We start from the raw sequence: 17940 nt of genomic DNA on the forward strand, positions 1-17940 counted from the left end.
CCCGTCTGAAATCCATGCCACTGATCTCTCCAGGCTCTGCCATGAGCACTGCTGGGGTCTGGCCTGACCCACTGTGGCGTCACCTCTGAGCGGAGCCTACGGAGCCAGGTGGCTGCTCCAGGAGGGCGCAGTAGCTAAGCGTCTGTTATTTCTCAGAGGCACACGTGGTTATCAGTGTCCACAGCAGTATCCTGTGGGAGGTAGTGGCTGCAGAACTGCACTTGTCTTAGAATGGAGCTCTGAGAGTCAGAGATGGTAGGTCCCACCGAGAGGGACTCCCAGAGTGCTAGCTCCAACACATCTACCCTAAACACTACTCCACGCTTGTTTTGTTCATAACACGAATACAGCAGCACATCTCAGACATGCACAGGATGCTGCTAGCAGCCTTCTCTGTTGATGGTAACAGGATACCCCTTCCACGGGACATCTGTAAAGCACCGGTTTAAGGTGAGGAATGAATAACTACATTTTATACACAAAAACATACAGGTACGCAAACAGACCAAAAACTTGTATCAAGTTCTTGACGCAGCTCTGTTACATACGATGACCTTTTTAATCCTTGCAACCCTTCAAAGGAGGTATAATTCCCATTGTACAGATGTAGAAACCAAAGCTGAGGGACTACAGCTCACACGCTTGACAAAGCCAGACTGGGAAATGAGAGCACGGCTGATCCCTGCACTGGTTTCCAGGCTGGAGGCCCTACTCCGCGCTGGCTGAGAACTACTCACTGAGCGTCACTTTTCAAGCACTCTTCTTTGACACGAGTATATTCCTGATGAGTATCTTGATACAACTTCAGAGAACTCTAAAAAAAAATAAGAAACTATCAAACTGAAAGTCACTGACCACTGCCCCTAATTTGTTTTAATCTAATTAAATTATCTTCCGTTATAAACATGAGATTAACCAAATGAACAGATATTTTAGGCAGGAAATCAAAGCACACTTCATGACATGTCTGTGTGGTTGTTTAGGTCAGCACTGTGGCACAGCAGGTAATGCAGCTGCCTGTGACACCAGCATCCCACATGGGCGTTGGTTCAAGTCCTGGCTGCTCCACTTCTGATCCAGTTCCTGCTAATGTGCCTGGGAAAGCAATGGAAAATGATCCAAGTCCTTGGGTCCCTGCACCCAAGTGGGAGACCTAGAAGAAGCTCCTGGCTTTGGTCTGGCCTAGCCCTGGCCGTGGCAGCAATTTGGGGAGTAAACCGGCAGATGGAAGATTTCTCTGTCTCTCTCTCTCTCTTTCAAATAAATAAATCTTTAAAAAAACAAAATAAAATATTTTAGTGGTTGTCACTGGATTATTAATAGGTGCAATATAATTAACAGTATAATAAAGCAAAAGCTATAAATTTGAAACAATATACTAATTTTAAGACAATTCCAAATTCTCAAGACTGGTTTAAATATTAAATAGCTACGACATTTGTCTGAAACCAATTAAAACTGGATATAACTTAAAGAAATTGTAGAGCTTAACAAATATAATTTATTCTACTATGAAAAAATATAAATCACTATACTTAACAGTAATTTGAAAAAAATGTGTGAACACTGATAGCCCTTTCAGTCACTGTTTAAAGAGACAGTTAATAAGGATTACATTACAGTAGAATATGCGTTATCGTATCTCTTAAACCTTAACACGTCTGACAAATAAGCTGTATTACCCTCTTCTTACAAACAAGGAGTGAACGGCTTGATAGGCTGACTTATCCCTGGAAGTCACAGGGACCGAGTGACTAACTCGGGCACATCACCAAGGTCGGTCTCCAACGTCCAGGTTCCTCCAGATACAGCTGAAGAGATTCTGTAAGCGGGGCTAGTACTGCACAGTTACAGATAGCATAATTTCTACAAAAATAAGAAAATCAACAGGTATTGCTGCAACACGTAAAACCTGATAGCTCCGTGGCAATATCAACAGCCCAACGCGAGGAAGACCGGGAGGCATCCACATCTTCATGAAAACAGTGGAAGAGGTAGCGACGTGAACGCTCATTCCAGGGTGGCTCAACTCATCTCGGCAAACCACCTCACTTCATGGGCTGCAAATATTTTTATTGGGTAAAAGCCATGAATTCTCTGCTAAGATTTCTATAAAGAGTGAACTAAAACTTACGCATAAAAGTAAGTTCACAACATTTAAAAAAAAAACCATTTTACTGCAATTTGATGTTGAGAAGGAGAAATGTCTCCAAGAAAGAATATTTTTATTCGATTTTCCTATCTGAAGTAGTATCTCTTCCCAGTAAGCATCACTGAAAAAGATCAACCATATCACTCCTCAAGTAAAACACATAACCTTTGGCCTTGACTTACTTATAAGACCATGTGACGTTACTGAAAGGCTCCCGTTTTGTGTACCTCTCAAGGAAAAGGACGGGAGAAATTGAAAAGATTATTTACAAAAAAAAAAAAAAAAAAAGAAGAAGAAGAAGAAGAAGAAAAGAAAAAAAAGCACCAAACAATGCTGGCAGGGTTGCAGAGGCAGCGGATGTAGATGCTGCTTTATATACCAACTAATTTGTGAACTGTGGGAACAGGTGCTTTTTATTTTATAAGATTTATTTATTTTACTTGAAAGTCACAGTTTCATACACAGAGGAGAGGCAGACAGAGAGAGGTCTTCCATTCATTGGTTCACTCCCCAATTGGCCACAATAGCTGGAGCTGCGCCGATCCAAAGCCAGAGCCAGCAGCTTCCTACGGGTCTCCCATGTGGGTGCAGGGGCCCAAATCTTCCACTGCTTTCCCAGGCCGTAGAGGAGAGCCAGATCAGAACCTGTGCCCATATGAGATGCTGGCACTGCAGGTGGTGGCCTTACCTGCTACGCCACAGCACTGGCCCCGGGAACAGGCTCTTTCAAGGACATTGTGAGACTGTCAAAGCAGAGGCCCAAAGTGTTCTAACTACTGGGCTGGGCAGGGCTAGTCCAGGTATACCAGAAAACCAAATGCTTTCCCAGCCTCTCTCCATCACACAATAATTCCTCTACTTTTAACTCTGAACGAAAAATGTAAAAATGTAATAAATGCAGGACAGATAAAACCAAACAAGCACACAGCTAGGAGTTTCCACTAGATACCTCTTCAAAATTCTAAGCAACTAACCCAAGCCTGACTGCAGAGGTAACAGTCCCACATGGACCAAGGTGTTAATCGGCTGGTTCAGCGTTCTCTAAGGGCTGTAACAGCTGAGGAGCCCTGACTAGTGTTTATTTCCTCTCACAACACACGAGAAGTCCCTGGGTCCTGATCCCAGTGAATGAGCCGACCTCATGTATGGACACCATCTTTACAGGAATGCGGCTTTAGATACCTTCTTCTCCTCCAGCTCTGCTTTTAAAGACCCCAGCTCTTCCTGACATTTCTGCAGAGGCGAGATTTTCTGCAGCATCTGTTCCACCTGGTGATGCAGAGTACTATTCTCTCTATAAACAAAGCATAAATGCCGTTACGCATGCACAGTGATTTACTAAATAGATATGCTGACCATCTAGATCTCATTCCTAACGTCACACTGCTTTTTTATTTCTTAGGCACAGAGCCTATTTCTAACAAAAGTAAACCAAAAATCAGCTTGAGAAACATGTACATAGATTCTCAATCTGTTGGGGCTTAATTAGTGGGCAATTTGCTGGACAGCCTGGGTCCTCCAAGCTCCTCCCTGTTTATTCAAAGTAAGTGACAGAAAATTTTCTGTTTCAGTTTATAACCACATTTTGCCTTCTTGTAAATGACAAATGTAGTCACAGCATGAAGCATTGCTAACATTTTAAGCAGGTCTATTTTGAAGACGTTTAAAATAACACAAGATGAACAACTACATTCAATGATCTGACACATGTAGACAACAATAGCAAGAGAGTGATACATTTTATCTGGATGACAAGGTGGTCAGTGAGTGACTGCAAAGGGAAACGCTACCCTGGTAACTGAAGACAGAAGTGATACATTTATTTGAACAATTTGACAATTAAGAAAAGGCGATTCTCCTTTCATTATGAGCAGCACCAGAGCAACATTCAGCACTATGGGCTGAGCCCATGTACGTTTCGTTCACGCTTGCTTAAACATCTGGCCTGATAACGTCTTTCCCAAGTCCACATTCACGCAGGGATCGCACAGTCACCAAGAAGGGTGGCTTACCTTCTTGCAAACTGCAGCTGTAAAGCTTGTTAAAGAAAACACTGAGAATCTTATTTTCTGGTATTTGTCTCAAGATAAAATTCACTTTACAATTATCTTTATTTCTGCTTAACAGACACACAGGCAAAATTATAAAAAAAAATGGAAGAACAATATTCAAGGTTTTATCTGTACTGAGTTATTGTGATTTAACATAACGTGTCAAAAAAAGGCTAAATATCTATTTCTAAAGCCTTTCAAATATAATCGCTTAGAACAAAATGCGGGCATTTGGGGAATGAACCAGCAGATGGGAACCTGTTTCTCAAAAAAACAAAATCAACAAACAAAACAACTAGAAAAACCACTCAACTCAACTTTTTTTTTTTTTTTTTTTTTTTTTGGACAGGCAGAGTGGACAGAGAGAGAGACAGAGAGAAAGGTCTTCCTTTTCCATTGGTTCACCCCTCAATGGCCGATGTGGCCAGCGTACCACACTGATCCGAAGGCAGGAGCCAGGTGCTTCTCCTGGTCTCCCATGCAGGTGCAGGGCCCAAGCACTTGGGCCATCCTCCACTTCACTCCCGGGCCACAGCAGAGAGCTGGCCTGGAAGAGGGGCAACCGGGACAGAATCCGGCTCCCCGACGGGGACTAGAACCCGGGGTGCCAGCGCCACAGGTGGAGGATTGGCCTATTGAGCCGTGGTGCTGGTCTCAACTCAATATTTAACAGTAGTTGTACCTAAAGCCATAAATCACATCACAAAACCAACTTCTAGAATTCAAGAATAGCATTATATTCACTTAAAAAGATTACCAATAATTTTATTGAAACATTTTGTGGCCAAGTTGTAGAAAACATAACTTCCATGCTAACTTACCTATATAATCACTTCAGAAAGTCTCTACCAGTTCTCCAGAGATAGTATAATCAGCATATACACTTCCAATATTGGAATTAACTATTAATTTCATTCTTTAGCTACCCAAGAGTAGTTTTAATTGCTCTACATAGCTTTTAATATACATGAATAGTTAATTAACTAAAATAATATGCATTTATTAAAAGAATTGAAGTTCCAACAAATAAAGCACTTGAGATTTTTAATGACCTATTTTTGAATGTAAAGATTCAGGTACTAAAAATAAATCTAAATAAGATATTTTATTACCCTCATCACATGAATTCAGTATGATGGTACTGACACAAACGGTAACGTGTGACCATGTGCAAGTGCACGTATGTCAGGAAACAACACTGAAGCAGGCCTCACGGTGAAGTGAACTCCTGTCAACTGCTCCAAGTACATGTGGCGCTTGCTGCGGCAGCACATGTACTAAAAAGTACACGTACACTCATTCTGGGTGCAGAAATTTTCTGTTTTCATTGGAAATTTAAATCAAGGCAAGTGTTACCATACTAAGATGAGGAACAATCATTTATGCACACCTGTTTCGCCCTCTGCAAGCATATTTGGCCAGAGGTTGACTAGACTAAACCATCACATTTAAGCTTACTGGGCAAGTGATAACTAGACGCCCAGGAATTGTGAATACAGAAGTATACAGTATATTTTTAATTCTGAATATACATGTTATTTCTCTACAAATCAAAAATAATTTAAAGTCAGGCATAGCAGGTTAAGCTGCTGCCTGCAGTGCCAGCAGCCCATGTGGGTACTGGTGTGAGTACAAGCTGCTCGCTTGGGCCCCTGTACCCACATGGGAGAACTGGAGGAAGCTCCTGGCTCCTGGCTCTGGCTTGGCCCAGCCCTGGCTGTTGCAGCCTTTTAGGGAGTGAACCACTCTCTGTCTCTTCCTCTTTTATAGCTCAGCCTTTCAAATAAATAAAATAAATCTTTAAAATTTAAAGTTAATTTGCCAATATTTTGAATGTTCTCCCAGTATACTTTTTGCAGATTAAAAATCAATATTCAAATAGCATCATTAGTTACAAGTATCCCTAAACCCAAGGAACAGATATCCCACAATGAGAAAAATCTACCTATTAAAGAGATCTTCAGAAAGGCATATCCCATAATGAAAACAAAATAAAACTTTAATTTTAGAATTTAGCATTATTAACAGTAAAAGCACTAGCTGTTTATTGTGTTTGTAAAAACTGCTCCCTACTTAAACCTATAAACATTTCCTTCCAAAAGATGGCTATGAAAACAATTCTCACATTTCTTCTAGGTACTGTATCTAAATTAATTCCAAAATTCAAAAGGAAAAGCCAGAAAAAGGATATCATCACATTTCTTCTGATATTCTGTTAACAAATTACTGTAACAAAGAAAAGATGAATTAGGTTACGATTTTATCTAGAAAAGACACTTTGCTAAGATCGTATTTCAAGTCATGCAACGCAGCCTCTCTTGCTAGGTTTCCTGAAAGAAACGTACACTACATCACTACACACCACCTTAAATCCCCCAAAAGCACTGCATCGCTATGCGCTTTTAATTTTAAATCCCTCCCATCCAAGTCACTATTGTACCCGACAAATTCATGAGATTACAGCACAATTTTTAAAAATTTACATCTAATTCAATTTATTAGAAATAAGCTGAAATGCTGCGAAATATGAAACATTGTGAGGCTGTTTCAGGTCAAGTTCTAAACTGAGAAGGCTTTGAAGACACACAGAAGCTTTTTAAAAAATTCCAATTTAGCAAAAGTTCATTTCCTACTAACCCACAAGCTTTGTTCTCAAGGCCTGTGAAGCCACCAGCAAAAGGTTCAAGTTGCTGCCAAGAGTTTTATAATAATCAGCACCATGTAGGCCCCGCCCCAAAATGAGAAACTCAAGTTTTCATTTCAGCCCCAGGGACCTAAAACCATCACCTGCTTCAGCCAGTCTGCCAGGTTTACAACATTCTGCCTAACACATGCATTATATACTCACTCAGTGTTGATAATTTTTTGTTTCAAAGTGATTAATGCTTCAACATATTCATTTAAATTCTGAAAGAAAAAACACTACAGTCAGCTATTTAAGTTTTTACCACATGTAATTACCTTAAATATATAATTATTTTCTGTATTATACGTGTTTAATGTATGACATAAACAGAAATATGCAAATATTATTTGTACTGCTTATAAACACATACATATTGTGATCTCTATCTGAATCTTTTTGAGAACAGTAACACTCCTTGAACAGTGAGGCCACTGGAAAGATACTTTCACAGTGTGTACTTTATCACAGAGCCAAGAAATATTAACTACTGAGGTTCACAAATTAACTAAGAGCCTCAGCCCTCACTCTGTACTATTTCTGAAAGGATTTAAGACATCCCAAAAAGACAAACACAAAAGCGATACAGAAAAACCAGCAAAATAATTAAAACAGTCACTGGAGGAGACAAATAGGAATATTAAAGTGGAGCCAAAATTAAATGTAAAAAACAGAAACAAAAACAAACTCATTTTATCAGGATCTGTATTATACCATAAGGACCAACCATAAATTCGACCGTAAGTCATTGAGCAGTGTTTAATGTTCCTAAGATTTACAGATGTTTTTTTCTTTAACTGAGTTCTTTCATTTAATGTCTCCTTTTCTCATTAGTAAATACTTCAGAAATAACACTATTATAGCCTTTTCACATACAACACAAGTTATAATAACCATCTAGACTGTGCTAAACATTTGCTGATTATCTCAAAAGACCTTTTTCTAGGCAAACCAAATACTTCTGATAGTTACAGTACCATTCTTATGGTAAACCACATTTTCTCTGCAGTTAAACATGTACTGTGTCTCTTACAACAGAAAGCCACATATAAAACAAAAAAATGCAAGTTCTCTTATAATCCCACCAACAGTCAAAAATGGTTACTCTTAAAATTTTGGGGTGCCTTTCCAAATCAGTACAACCATGTAAACAAACCTGATGCACCCAATTTATCTGTTTTCTCTTGCGCTCACGTAGGTCCTGCTCAGCCTTACCAGCAGCAGGCAGTGACTGTCCTCATCTGCTGCTTTGAGAAACAGTCCTGCTTTCCCTCATCCTGGGCCAGAGCGCGTGTTTACATGGTTAGCGCGGACCCAGAACAGGGGTCTGCTCTGCCCATGACAGCTGGGATCTTCGACAATCTCAGAGACACTTTCCAGTAACATGCATTGGTGGTATTCAGAAACTTTCCTGATCACTTTTAGCTTCATGTTTTGCTTCCATTTACAGCTTGTTAATAACATTTGCTCATTGGTGTGGCTGTGCTTTTCTAATGAGCTACACTATTTGATAAGCAGTAAGCGCTCATCAAGTGCTGCAGGTAAACTCAGGTGTGTCTGCCAATTGATCATTAAAAGACAACCATACATGCATAAAGATATCTTCAGAAGGTTCTATTCTCCCAAGATAATGAAATGATTCCTCTTCATGCTATTCTAGCATTTTGATGCTATTTTTAAGTTTATATCTTTAATTCTTCTGGAATTTATTCTTATGAATAGTATGATACAGACTCTAAAAACATTATAAACCACAATAGCAACAGGACTGGCTGGTGGTATTAGTCTACCAACTTACCACATTTAAAAACAAACCTTCTATTTTACATACAATAAATTCTACATAGATTACAGTGATAAACAAAGCTTTAATGTTATTGGGCAAAATACAGGATAATATCTTTTTTTTTTTTTTTTTGACAGGCAGAGTGGACAGTGAGAGAGAGAGACAGAGAGAAAGGTCTTCCTTTGCCGTTGGTTCACCCTCCAATGGCCGCCACTGCCAGCACGCTGCAGCCGGCGCACCGCGCTGATCCGATGGCAGGAGCCAGGTGCTTCTCCTGGTCTCCCATGGGGTGCAGGGCCCAAGCACTTGAGCCATCCTCCACTGCACTCCCTGGCCACAGCAGAGAGCTGGACTGGAAGAGGAGCAACCAGGACAGAATCCGGTGCCCCGACAGGGACTAGAACCCGGTGTGCCGGCGCTGCAAGGCGGAGGATTAGCCTATTGAGCCGTGGCACCGGCTCAGGATAATATCTTTAATAATATCAGAAAAAGATGAAAAGAAAATTCATATTACAGGTGGTAGTATTTGGGAACATTCTGACAGTATATTCTGTGTGTGTGTGTGTGTGTGTAAATGACACTTTTGTCTATTTCCAATTCTTATGACTTTAACGCTCTCTATGTAAGTTTTCTACATTCCTGGTTGGATTTCTTCCAAAATAATTTTTGTTGCAATCACTAGCATAAATGCTATCATTATATCTCCTTTGTTTTTCTATTAGACCCCCTAAGTGTATCCAACAGGTGCTCTGGAATGTTAACTTTTGTTTGTCAATTATCGTAAACCTGCTCATTTTACAATTCTACTTATGAGCATGGATACAAAAACCCTAAAGGAAATATCTGCAAAGTCTCACAGTGTTAAATAACCCATCTGCAGATTCTCTTGTTCTATGTGAGGAACTGTCCCATCCACTGATGACATTTTAGTGTTTGCTTTGCTTTACTCATGCTTACACTTTGTTTGCCCTCCTTTTCCATTTTTTAAAAAATTTTATTTATTTTATTTCAGAGTTAGAGGTATAAAGAGAGGGAAAGACAGACAGAAAGGTCTTCCATCCACCAGACCACTCCCCAAATGGCTACAATGGCAAGAGCTGGGCCAATCTGAAGCCAGGAACCAGCAGCTTCATCTGGGTCTCCCACAGATGCAGGAACCCGAGTACTTGGGCCATCTTCCACTGCTTTGCCAGGCCACAAGCTGAGAGCTGGATCGGAAAAGGAGCAGCTGTGACATGAACTGGTGCCCATATGGGATGTGGGCACCAGAGGTGGAGGCTTAGCCTACTACACCACAGTGCCAGCCCCTGCAGGAAATGAGACCTCAGCATAACATTGAATAGTAAGAGTGATAATTGGTATCCTTGTCTGAAATTAGAATTCAGTTTGTTCTGCTCCAGGTTTTTTGGCTGATATTCTTTAATCATGTCATGAAACTTATAGGTAGAACTTGCTAAAAGATTTTATCATGCATGAGTATTAAATAATCAAATTTCTGACGGCGCCGCGGCTCACTAGGCTAATCCTCCGCCTAGCGGCGCCGGCACACCAGGTTCTAGTCCCGGTCGGGGCGCCAGATTCTGTCCCGGTTGCCCCTCTTCCAGGCCAGCTCTCTGCTGTGGCCCGGGAGTGCAGTGGAGGATGGCCCAAGTGCTTGGGCCCTGCACCCCATGGGAGACCAGGAAAAGCACCTGGCTCCTGGCTCCTGCCATCGGATCAGCGTGGTGCGCCGGCCGCGGCAGCCATTGGAGGGTGAACCAACGGCAAAGGAAGACCTTTCTCTCTGTCTCTCTCTCTCACTGTCCATTCTGCCTGTCAAAAAAAAAAAAATCAAATTTCTGCCTCTATGTAGTTTAAATAAACATGTACTTTTGTCCTTTTGTTAACTATCGTGGATTACAATAGATTTTTTTTAAAGATTTATTTATTTGAAAGGCAGAGCAACAGAGGAAGAGACAGAGGCAGGGAGAACTATTCCATCTGCTGGTTCACTCCCCAGATGGCCCCAACAACCAGGTCTGGGCTAGCCAGGAACTCCATCCTGGCCTCCCACATGGATGACGGGAGCCGGAGTATTTGGGTCAGTAGCTGCTGCCTTCCCAGGTGCATCAGCAGGAAGCTGGATCAGAAGCAGAAGAGCTGGGACTCCACCTGGCACGCACACACGGGATGCTGGCATCCAAATGCAGCTCACCCTGCTGCACCACAACAGCCCAACAAGAGATCTCTCGTGGGATAAAAACAAATGCACATCAACTGCTTAAACAGACTGATGGATCACTGCCCTAACATCCTGCTTAGGTGTTTTTCCTTCACCTATATTCGTAACTGATATGTCCATACCTTTTTTTGTACTACATCCAGTATTCTTAGTGACATCACATATGGCTCATAAAAATCAGACACTTTCTTGTTATTCAAAAAGTATAAGGAAGAGATAAATCGTGAATATGACTCATCCATGAGTAATTGTTTGCTAGTCTGTTAAGGTTTACCCTCATCCCCAAAAGACATGCTGAAGACCAAACCCCAATATTTCTGAATGACCTCACTGGGAAATAGGATTCTGGGCGGACAGGCATTCGGGGCAGGGGTTAGATGCCCCTTAGGATGCCTCCATCTCATACTGTCGTGTCTGGGTTCAGTCCTGGACTCCAGCTTCCTTCTAATGCATACCCAGGGAGGCAGCAGGTAACGGATGGCTCAAGTACTTGAATCCTTGTTACCCATGTGGAAGACCTCAACTGAGTTTTTGGGTATTGGCTTAGCCAAGCCCTGGCTGGTGTGTGCGTTTGGAGAGTGAACCAAGAGAGATATCCCAGCTCTCTGTCCCGCTCCTCTCTTTCTTTCAAAATAAATTTCTAAAAACCAAACAGGGTCGTGGCAGGTATACTCAGGTTAAAATGAGGTCATCCTGGATTGCACTGGGTCCCAACGCAGACATCTGGACAGACAAGGTAGACATATATGCACCTGTTTTTACTTCTTCCTAAAACCAGCTAAACCACTGTCAAAGGAATTTTTTCTTTCAAAAAGGCAAAACCTATAATGAGGAGAACAAGATAAAGTCAAAGGACACTGGAATGGAGATTCAAGTACTGATTTAGTGTGCAAAAAAGCAGCACTGGGGAAGTGGAGAACAAATTCAATTTACGTGCAAAACTTCCACAAGCTTGGGACTCAATGAGTTCTTCTGTAAACGGGAAAGGGGAGAGAAGTGAAATACACGCTAGCTGTAGGCACTGACAATCTCCAACTCTCCACCAGGCCTTAGGGAAATCACCCTTCCACCATCCCAAAGAAGGCTGGTGTTTTGAAGGAGGTCACTAGCTGCGATGCTCTGGACACTCAGGGCAGGGGTGTTCTACCAAAAACAGAGGGGCTAAGTAAACAGAGGCACAGTGGTCTGACACTGGCCACCTGTGTCTCATTATTAAGCTCCCAAAGAGGGTAATGTCCTGTCTCCAGATGAGGGATCAGGAGCCCCTTCTCTGAGACTGTACCCAAAAGTACTGACACTAGAGAGTCTTCACTCAATAAAGAGCCCACCAGACTGTCCTGCAATGCAGCCCACAGTCCAGAAGCCTCATTGCAGCTAGCCCATCATCTCCTGCACTTAATATGCACCATCAAGGATTCCCCAGAGTAAGACACAAGCATGCAATGTGAAACAGGGAGACCAACACAAGCAAACACAACTTGAATAAAATTGAGATGTCGGAGGTATTTTGGAGATAAATAATAGTATACTTATGAGTCAAAAGCTATTTTAAAGGGAATATTCACAGCTCTCGAAATTGCAAAAAAATCTTAAAAAATTAAACATATGAACACCCACTAGATGGTTAAAGCAGACAGCAATGAATGCTGGTGAGGATGTGGAGAAAGCGGAACACTCATACATGACTGCTGGGAATGTAAAGCAGTACAGCTGCTGTGCAAAACAGTTTGGCAGTTCCTCAAGATGCTCAATGGGGTTCCATACAGTCCAGCAGTTCCACTCCTAAACACAAACCCAAAAGAACTAAAACATATGTCCACATCACTTGTATACTCACATAGCAGCATCAGACTATCCAAAAAGTCAACACAAGCTAAATGTCCATCAAAACAGGAACACACAACAGAACAGTGTTTGACAATGAAAACAATGTATGACACGTGTTACAGCACGGGTGAAGTGAAAGATGCCAATCACAAAAGGCCGCATATTCTATGACTCCATCTATACCAACTGTCCACAGTAGGTAAACCCACAAACGGAAAGCAGCTCAGTGGTTGCCAGGGACTGGAGGAGGGACTGGGAATGACTGCTAATTAGTAAGGGGTTCTCGGGAGATGAAAATGTTTTACAATTAGCTAGTGTTGTCAGTGCACAACTCTGTGAATACACTTAAAACCACTGACTCGCACACATTAAAAAGAAGACAGTGTGTGAGTTCAAACCAGATTCAGGCCATGGAATATCAGTACAAAATTCTGTTAACACCATAGACAAGCACAGATCCTCAAAGAACCTGAAGAGAAAAATCCAATCAAACAAGTCTGATACAAAGAATCTGAATCGGAAGTGCCGCAGACTTCAACAGGAACACCGGAAACCAGACACTTCGAAAGCAAGCTTTCAATATCCTGAAGGAAAATTAACTCCAAGGTAGAATCTGTACAACACACATTTTCAAAACTGCAAAATCTCTACAAACTGACTTCCCAGGCATCCTTAACCAGGATGGTGCTGAAAAAGAATGACCATGTTCTGCCAAAGGACAGCCGACGGAGGACCAGAGGAGGAGGCAAGGAGGACCTAGGAAGGCCACGGGGCCTGGAGTCAGAGCAGGTCAGGTGTGACAGCAATCCCCCTGCCCCGAAGAAAGTGGCAGACTAAGGGCAGCACTGAAGGGTCCTTACACTGAACTGGCAAAGAATTCCAGAGAATGTATCTGATCTGATCATGCATTTGTGTTATTTCTTCAGCGGAAGTGACTCTGCCTCCCCCTCCCCCACAACGGACCTCTTTGCTACTCTAATCTTCCCCCTCCCCCACAACGGAGTTCTCTGCTACTCTAATCTTCCCCACCTTGCTTCCAGATGCTACTCTGTAATACCAAGCACTGTGCCAGAGACAGCAAAGAAACCCCTGGCTCCAGACTCACACATCTGGATTCAAATTCCTGACCCACAGCCATTTTCTGGCTGAGTGACCTTGGGCAGCTTTCCTCGCCCAGTATTAGTTCCAGTTCCACAGACGGAGAGCCGAAGCACAGAGGAAGTGTAATAACTGGCATGGGACAGGGGTTAAGTAGGATGAGCCACATAAGTATTCAATCCAGCCTCTGGCATCCAGTGAGCACTCATAACATTTTCAGGATGAAATGTTAAAACTAAGGGTAAGGAGCAGTGACTGACCAGGGGAAACACGAAACCATGCAGCAAAGGAGCAGTAATTTACACCAGAGCTTAGCTCTGAGTACACAGTGATGATAACGTCACCTCCACTTTTGGTCATGACTGCACTGAGCACACGGGCAGGGGTGCGCTCAGATACAGCAGACACAGGGCAGCCAGAGAGCCCAAGCCTCAAAGTCAGAAACAGAACAACAGGAAAACCAAGAACTGCAGCAGTACACTACTTAATGATGAGAAGTTCTTCATAAAACACACAGTAAAGCAATTGACAAAGGTTATTTCTTAAAAGGGGTAGAGAGGGCCTGCTGGTTTAACAAATCTTGTAAACCTATCTCTCTAAACTATGTTCATGCAACTCTGATAATAAAAACGTAAACTCACAACACACAGCACAGGGGTGCAGGGGGTGCCTAGCTACCCAGCATTCCAGTCCCCGCCTAACACGATTTCACCAGGCTCGGCTGTATGACAGCACATGTCTGGTCAGATACTGCAATATCCTAACATAATGTAATCTCTTCTCCATCAATCAAGTCCACACAACACTTATGTTGGCTGAAAACTATGGTTTCCACATAATGAACCTTACAACTGTGAAAGTGTATCAGGGTGTGCTCTGGTGGGGGGTACCTGGGGTACCTTTGTGATCCATATTATTCCCGTGTGCGGATGTGACCACTGTCCAGGTTCTCTGGAAGGAGGGAAGCGTCCAGGGGTTCTTCCCCTCTAGGAAAATGCTCAGGTGTGCTTTCTTCAGTTACTGCTTTGCTCCCAGCATTCCTGCTCTCATCTGGAATCTAGAGTATCTCTTATTCAGAGTTTAGGACCAGATGTGTTTGAGAGTTCACAGGGTTATTTTTTTTTCTTTTTTAGATTTTGTCATATTTACATAGACTTTGCCAGTTGAGTATCCTAATCGAAAAACTGTGAAATCTGAAGCTTGAAATTTCACTTTCAAAACGTTTAGGATTTCAGAGCATTTCAGATTTTAAATCAGGGAAGCTCAACCTACATTATATTGTCTATTGGAAAGCTCAGTCTATTCTCAATTGTCTCATTGTTTTTCTTTGCCTTCTGGGTGATTTCTTCACGCTAATACAGCACACGTTCAAAATACAATTCCCATAGGTGCCCATTCTCTTACTTGAGACCTTCTGGTCTCAACTGTTTTGCTGGATGCAACTGTGAATACAGAAGGTCACATTCCCCTCCTTCTTACGGGACGTGGACTCAACACAGGGGCAGAACACACTGGGCAAGGAGGGGTAGCAAGACAGCCTCGGCCAGGAGACCCAGGTGCTGAGAGCAGAGAGCCAGAAGACACTGAGAGTGTGGCTGGGAAGACAAACAAGTAAATTCAGTTACCCCTCTGTAACCATGGGATTCCTATCTGCAGATTCAATCAGCTGCAGAGAAAATATGTGAAGAAAAGAAAAACTGGTGAGCATGTACAGACTTGCTCTGTCACTTCCTGAACAATGTAAGGACCAGCACCATTTCCACGTGTTAGGTATCACAGGTGATCTAAGACGACTGGCAGGAGTGCAGCTTACATGCACGTACTGCAATACCCCACTTTATAGTAGGTATTCTGGAGCCTGAGGGGTGACCCAGAACCAAACCCCTGTGGGCACTGAGCTGGCAACTGAACACTTGTGCAGAGCAGAGCGGGAGCTTCCTCACCTCACCCCTGATGTGCTGGGCTGAGAGACAGGCCGTTCCCAGCACTCCCGTCTCCCGTCTCCCTGGGCCGGCCACAGCATCGCCCGGCCCCAACGTGTGTGCAGCAACCCCTTAACACAGCAGACGTGAAGGCACACTCCTTAGAAAGGCTGCTTACAAGGTGAGCCCTGGGCTGGCATCTGGGAATGGATCCTGAAGGGCCCCTTCCCACCCCTTCCCAGCTAAGAGTGGTCACCGTGTCTGGCCACGCAATGCGGCTTATGCGAAACACCTGCTGGCCTCCCATTCTGGGACGTGGGTCTGCACTAGATAGAGGACGTCTGCATGGCTGGCCCCTGATGGAAACCCTGCACACTGAGTCTCTAAGGAGCTGCCCTGGCCAACAAAGGACACACACAGGGTCACAATATGCTGCCCGAGGAATTCCGTTTTGTGCGACTCCTCTGGGAGAGATTCCCAGCAGCTTCTGCCCTGTTTCCCCTGGACTCTGCCCCACGTGCCTGTTCCCTTTGCTTTCTCACTGTCTCCTCTCCCTGGAATAGTCACATCCCTGTGAGTACAACCACATACGAGTCTTGAGAGGACTGCTGGCAAATCATTGAGCACAGCAGCGGTTTGATGGCTTCCAACAGTTTGACAGTCCAAAACGTTTCCAGGTCCTTGGAAAATGCAAGGCTCTCCTATTAAGACTGATAAAAGAGGACCAAGAAACAGGACAAAGAAACATAACATATTCCCACAGGACCTTCAGCTAGAAAGGAAAAAAATAGTCTAGGGCCAGCAAACAGAAAGTGAACAGGTCTATGGGTTGGACAGAATTGCTGCCCCCATGTGAGTACTGGGATGTGCGGGCTGCAGGCTGACAATGTTTGGAGGAAACATACACTGGAGGTATGTAAAGCCGCAGGGCAGGGACGTGCACACCAGTCATGAAAACATTCCGTAACACGGCAGGGACGTGCACACCAGTCGTGAAAACATTCCGTAACACGGCAGGGACGTGCACACCAGTCGTGAAAACATTCCGTAACACGGCAGGGACATGCACACCAGTCGTGAAAACATTCCATAACATGGCAATGGTTGGTGAATCTGAAAACACCAGAGGGAGTTTTGGTATTACTCTGGAAACTTCCCTGTATGTTCAAATTTACTTATTTTGAAATTATTTTTAAAAATCACACTAATCAGGGCTGGCATTGTGGCGAGGCAGGTAAAGCCGAGACCTGCGAGGCCAGCATCCCATATGGGCACCAATTCATGTCCCAGCTGCTCCACTTCAATCCAGCTCCTTGCTAATGGCCTGGGAAAAGCAGCAAAAAGATGACCCAAATGCTTGGGCCCCTGCCACTCACGTGGGCGATCCAGATGAAGCTCCCTGGCCCAGCACTGGCCGTTGAGGCCATCGGGAGTAAACCAGTGGGTAGAAGAACTCTCCTTCTAACTCTTACTTTCAAAATAAACAAACTGGGGCTAGCGTTGTGGCACAGTGGGCTAAGCCTCTGACTGCAGCACAGACATCCCATGTAGGCACCAGTTTGTGTCCTGGCTGCTCTTCTTCTGATCCAACTGTTTATGGCCTGTGAAAGCAGTGGAAAATGGCCCAAGTACTTGGGCCCCTGCACCTATGTGAGAGGCCCAGAAGAAGCTCCTGGCTGCTGGCCTCCAATCAGCCAGGCCCAGCCCATGCAGGGAGTGAACCAGCAGATGGAAGACCTTTCTCTGTTTATCCCTCTGTCTCTCAAACAAATAAACAAACTCATTAAAAAAAAAAAAAAACCCTTGCTCACGTTTTGCTCTGGCGGAGGGAGGCTGTACTAAATGTTCACCTAACCTCCCCTCTGATGGACAACACGTTCTGACTTACAAACCCAAGCCTATGCTGATCTTTATCAGAGAGGAGTGTGTCTCCTCAGCTGTCAGGACCCCCACACCCCGTTTGCTTTCCTCTGACACGGCGTGGACAGGACAAGGCAGCAAGGGCAGAATGCCCACCCCTTCCCCACGACGCCCCAGGCACACGCACCCAAGCCCAGCGCGCCCAGTGGCCTCTGGGCCCTGAGAGCCTGGCAAACCCGCGGCAGCCTCACCTTCAGCTGCCTCACTTCACGCCTCACTGATCGCACACTTTCTCCCCTCCACGCCTCTCCGAGCTGGCCGGCTGCCCCTCCTAACTGCA

At 43.8% G+C, this 17940-nt stretch overlaps 1 protein-coding gene across 1 annotated transcript in view; it reads right to left on the reverse strand.

Moving 5' to 3' along the window:
* Positions 1–17940, reverse strand: part of ICE1 (interactor of little elongation complex ELL subunit 1) — a 61216-nt gene that overhangs the window by 41715 nt on the left and 1561 nt on the right. Inside the window, exons 2-6 of the mRNA XM_008251200.4 lie at positions 7052–7110; positions 6395–6429; positions 4165–4183; positions 3335–3446; positions 738–814 (exon numbers count right to left, since the gene is read on the reverse strand). Of these exons, the coding sequence (XP_008249422.4) occupies positions 738–814; positions 3335–3446; positions 4165–4183; positions 6395–6429; positions 7052–7110 (302 nt within the window). The remainder of the gene's footprint in view (positions 1–737; positions 815–3334; positions 3447–4164; positions 4184–6394; positions 6430–7051; positions 7111–17940) is intronic.

The sequence above is a fragment of the Oryctolagus cuniculus genome, chromosome 14, assembly GCF_051225735.1.
Source record: "Oryctolagus cuniculus isolate XC-2025 breed Fujian yellow rabbit chromosome 14, ASM5122573v1, whole genome shotgun sequence".
Lineage (NCBI taxonomy): Eukaryota > Metazoa > Chordata > Mammalia > Lagomorpha > Leporidae > Oryctolagus > Oryctolagus cuniculus.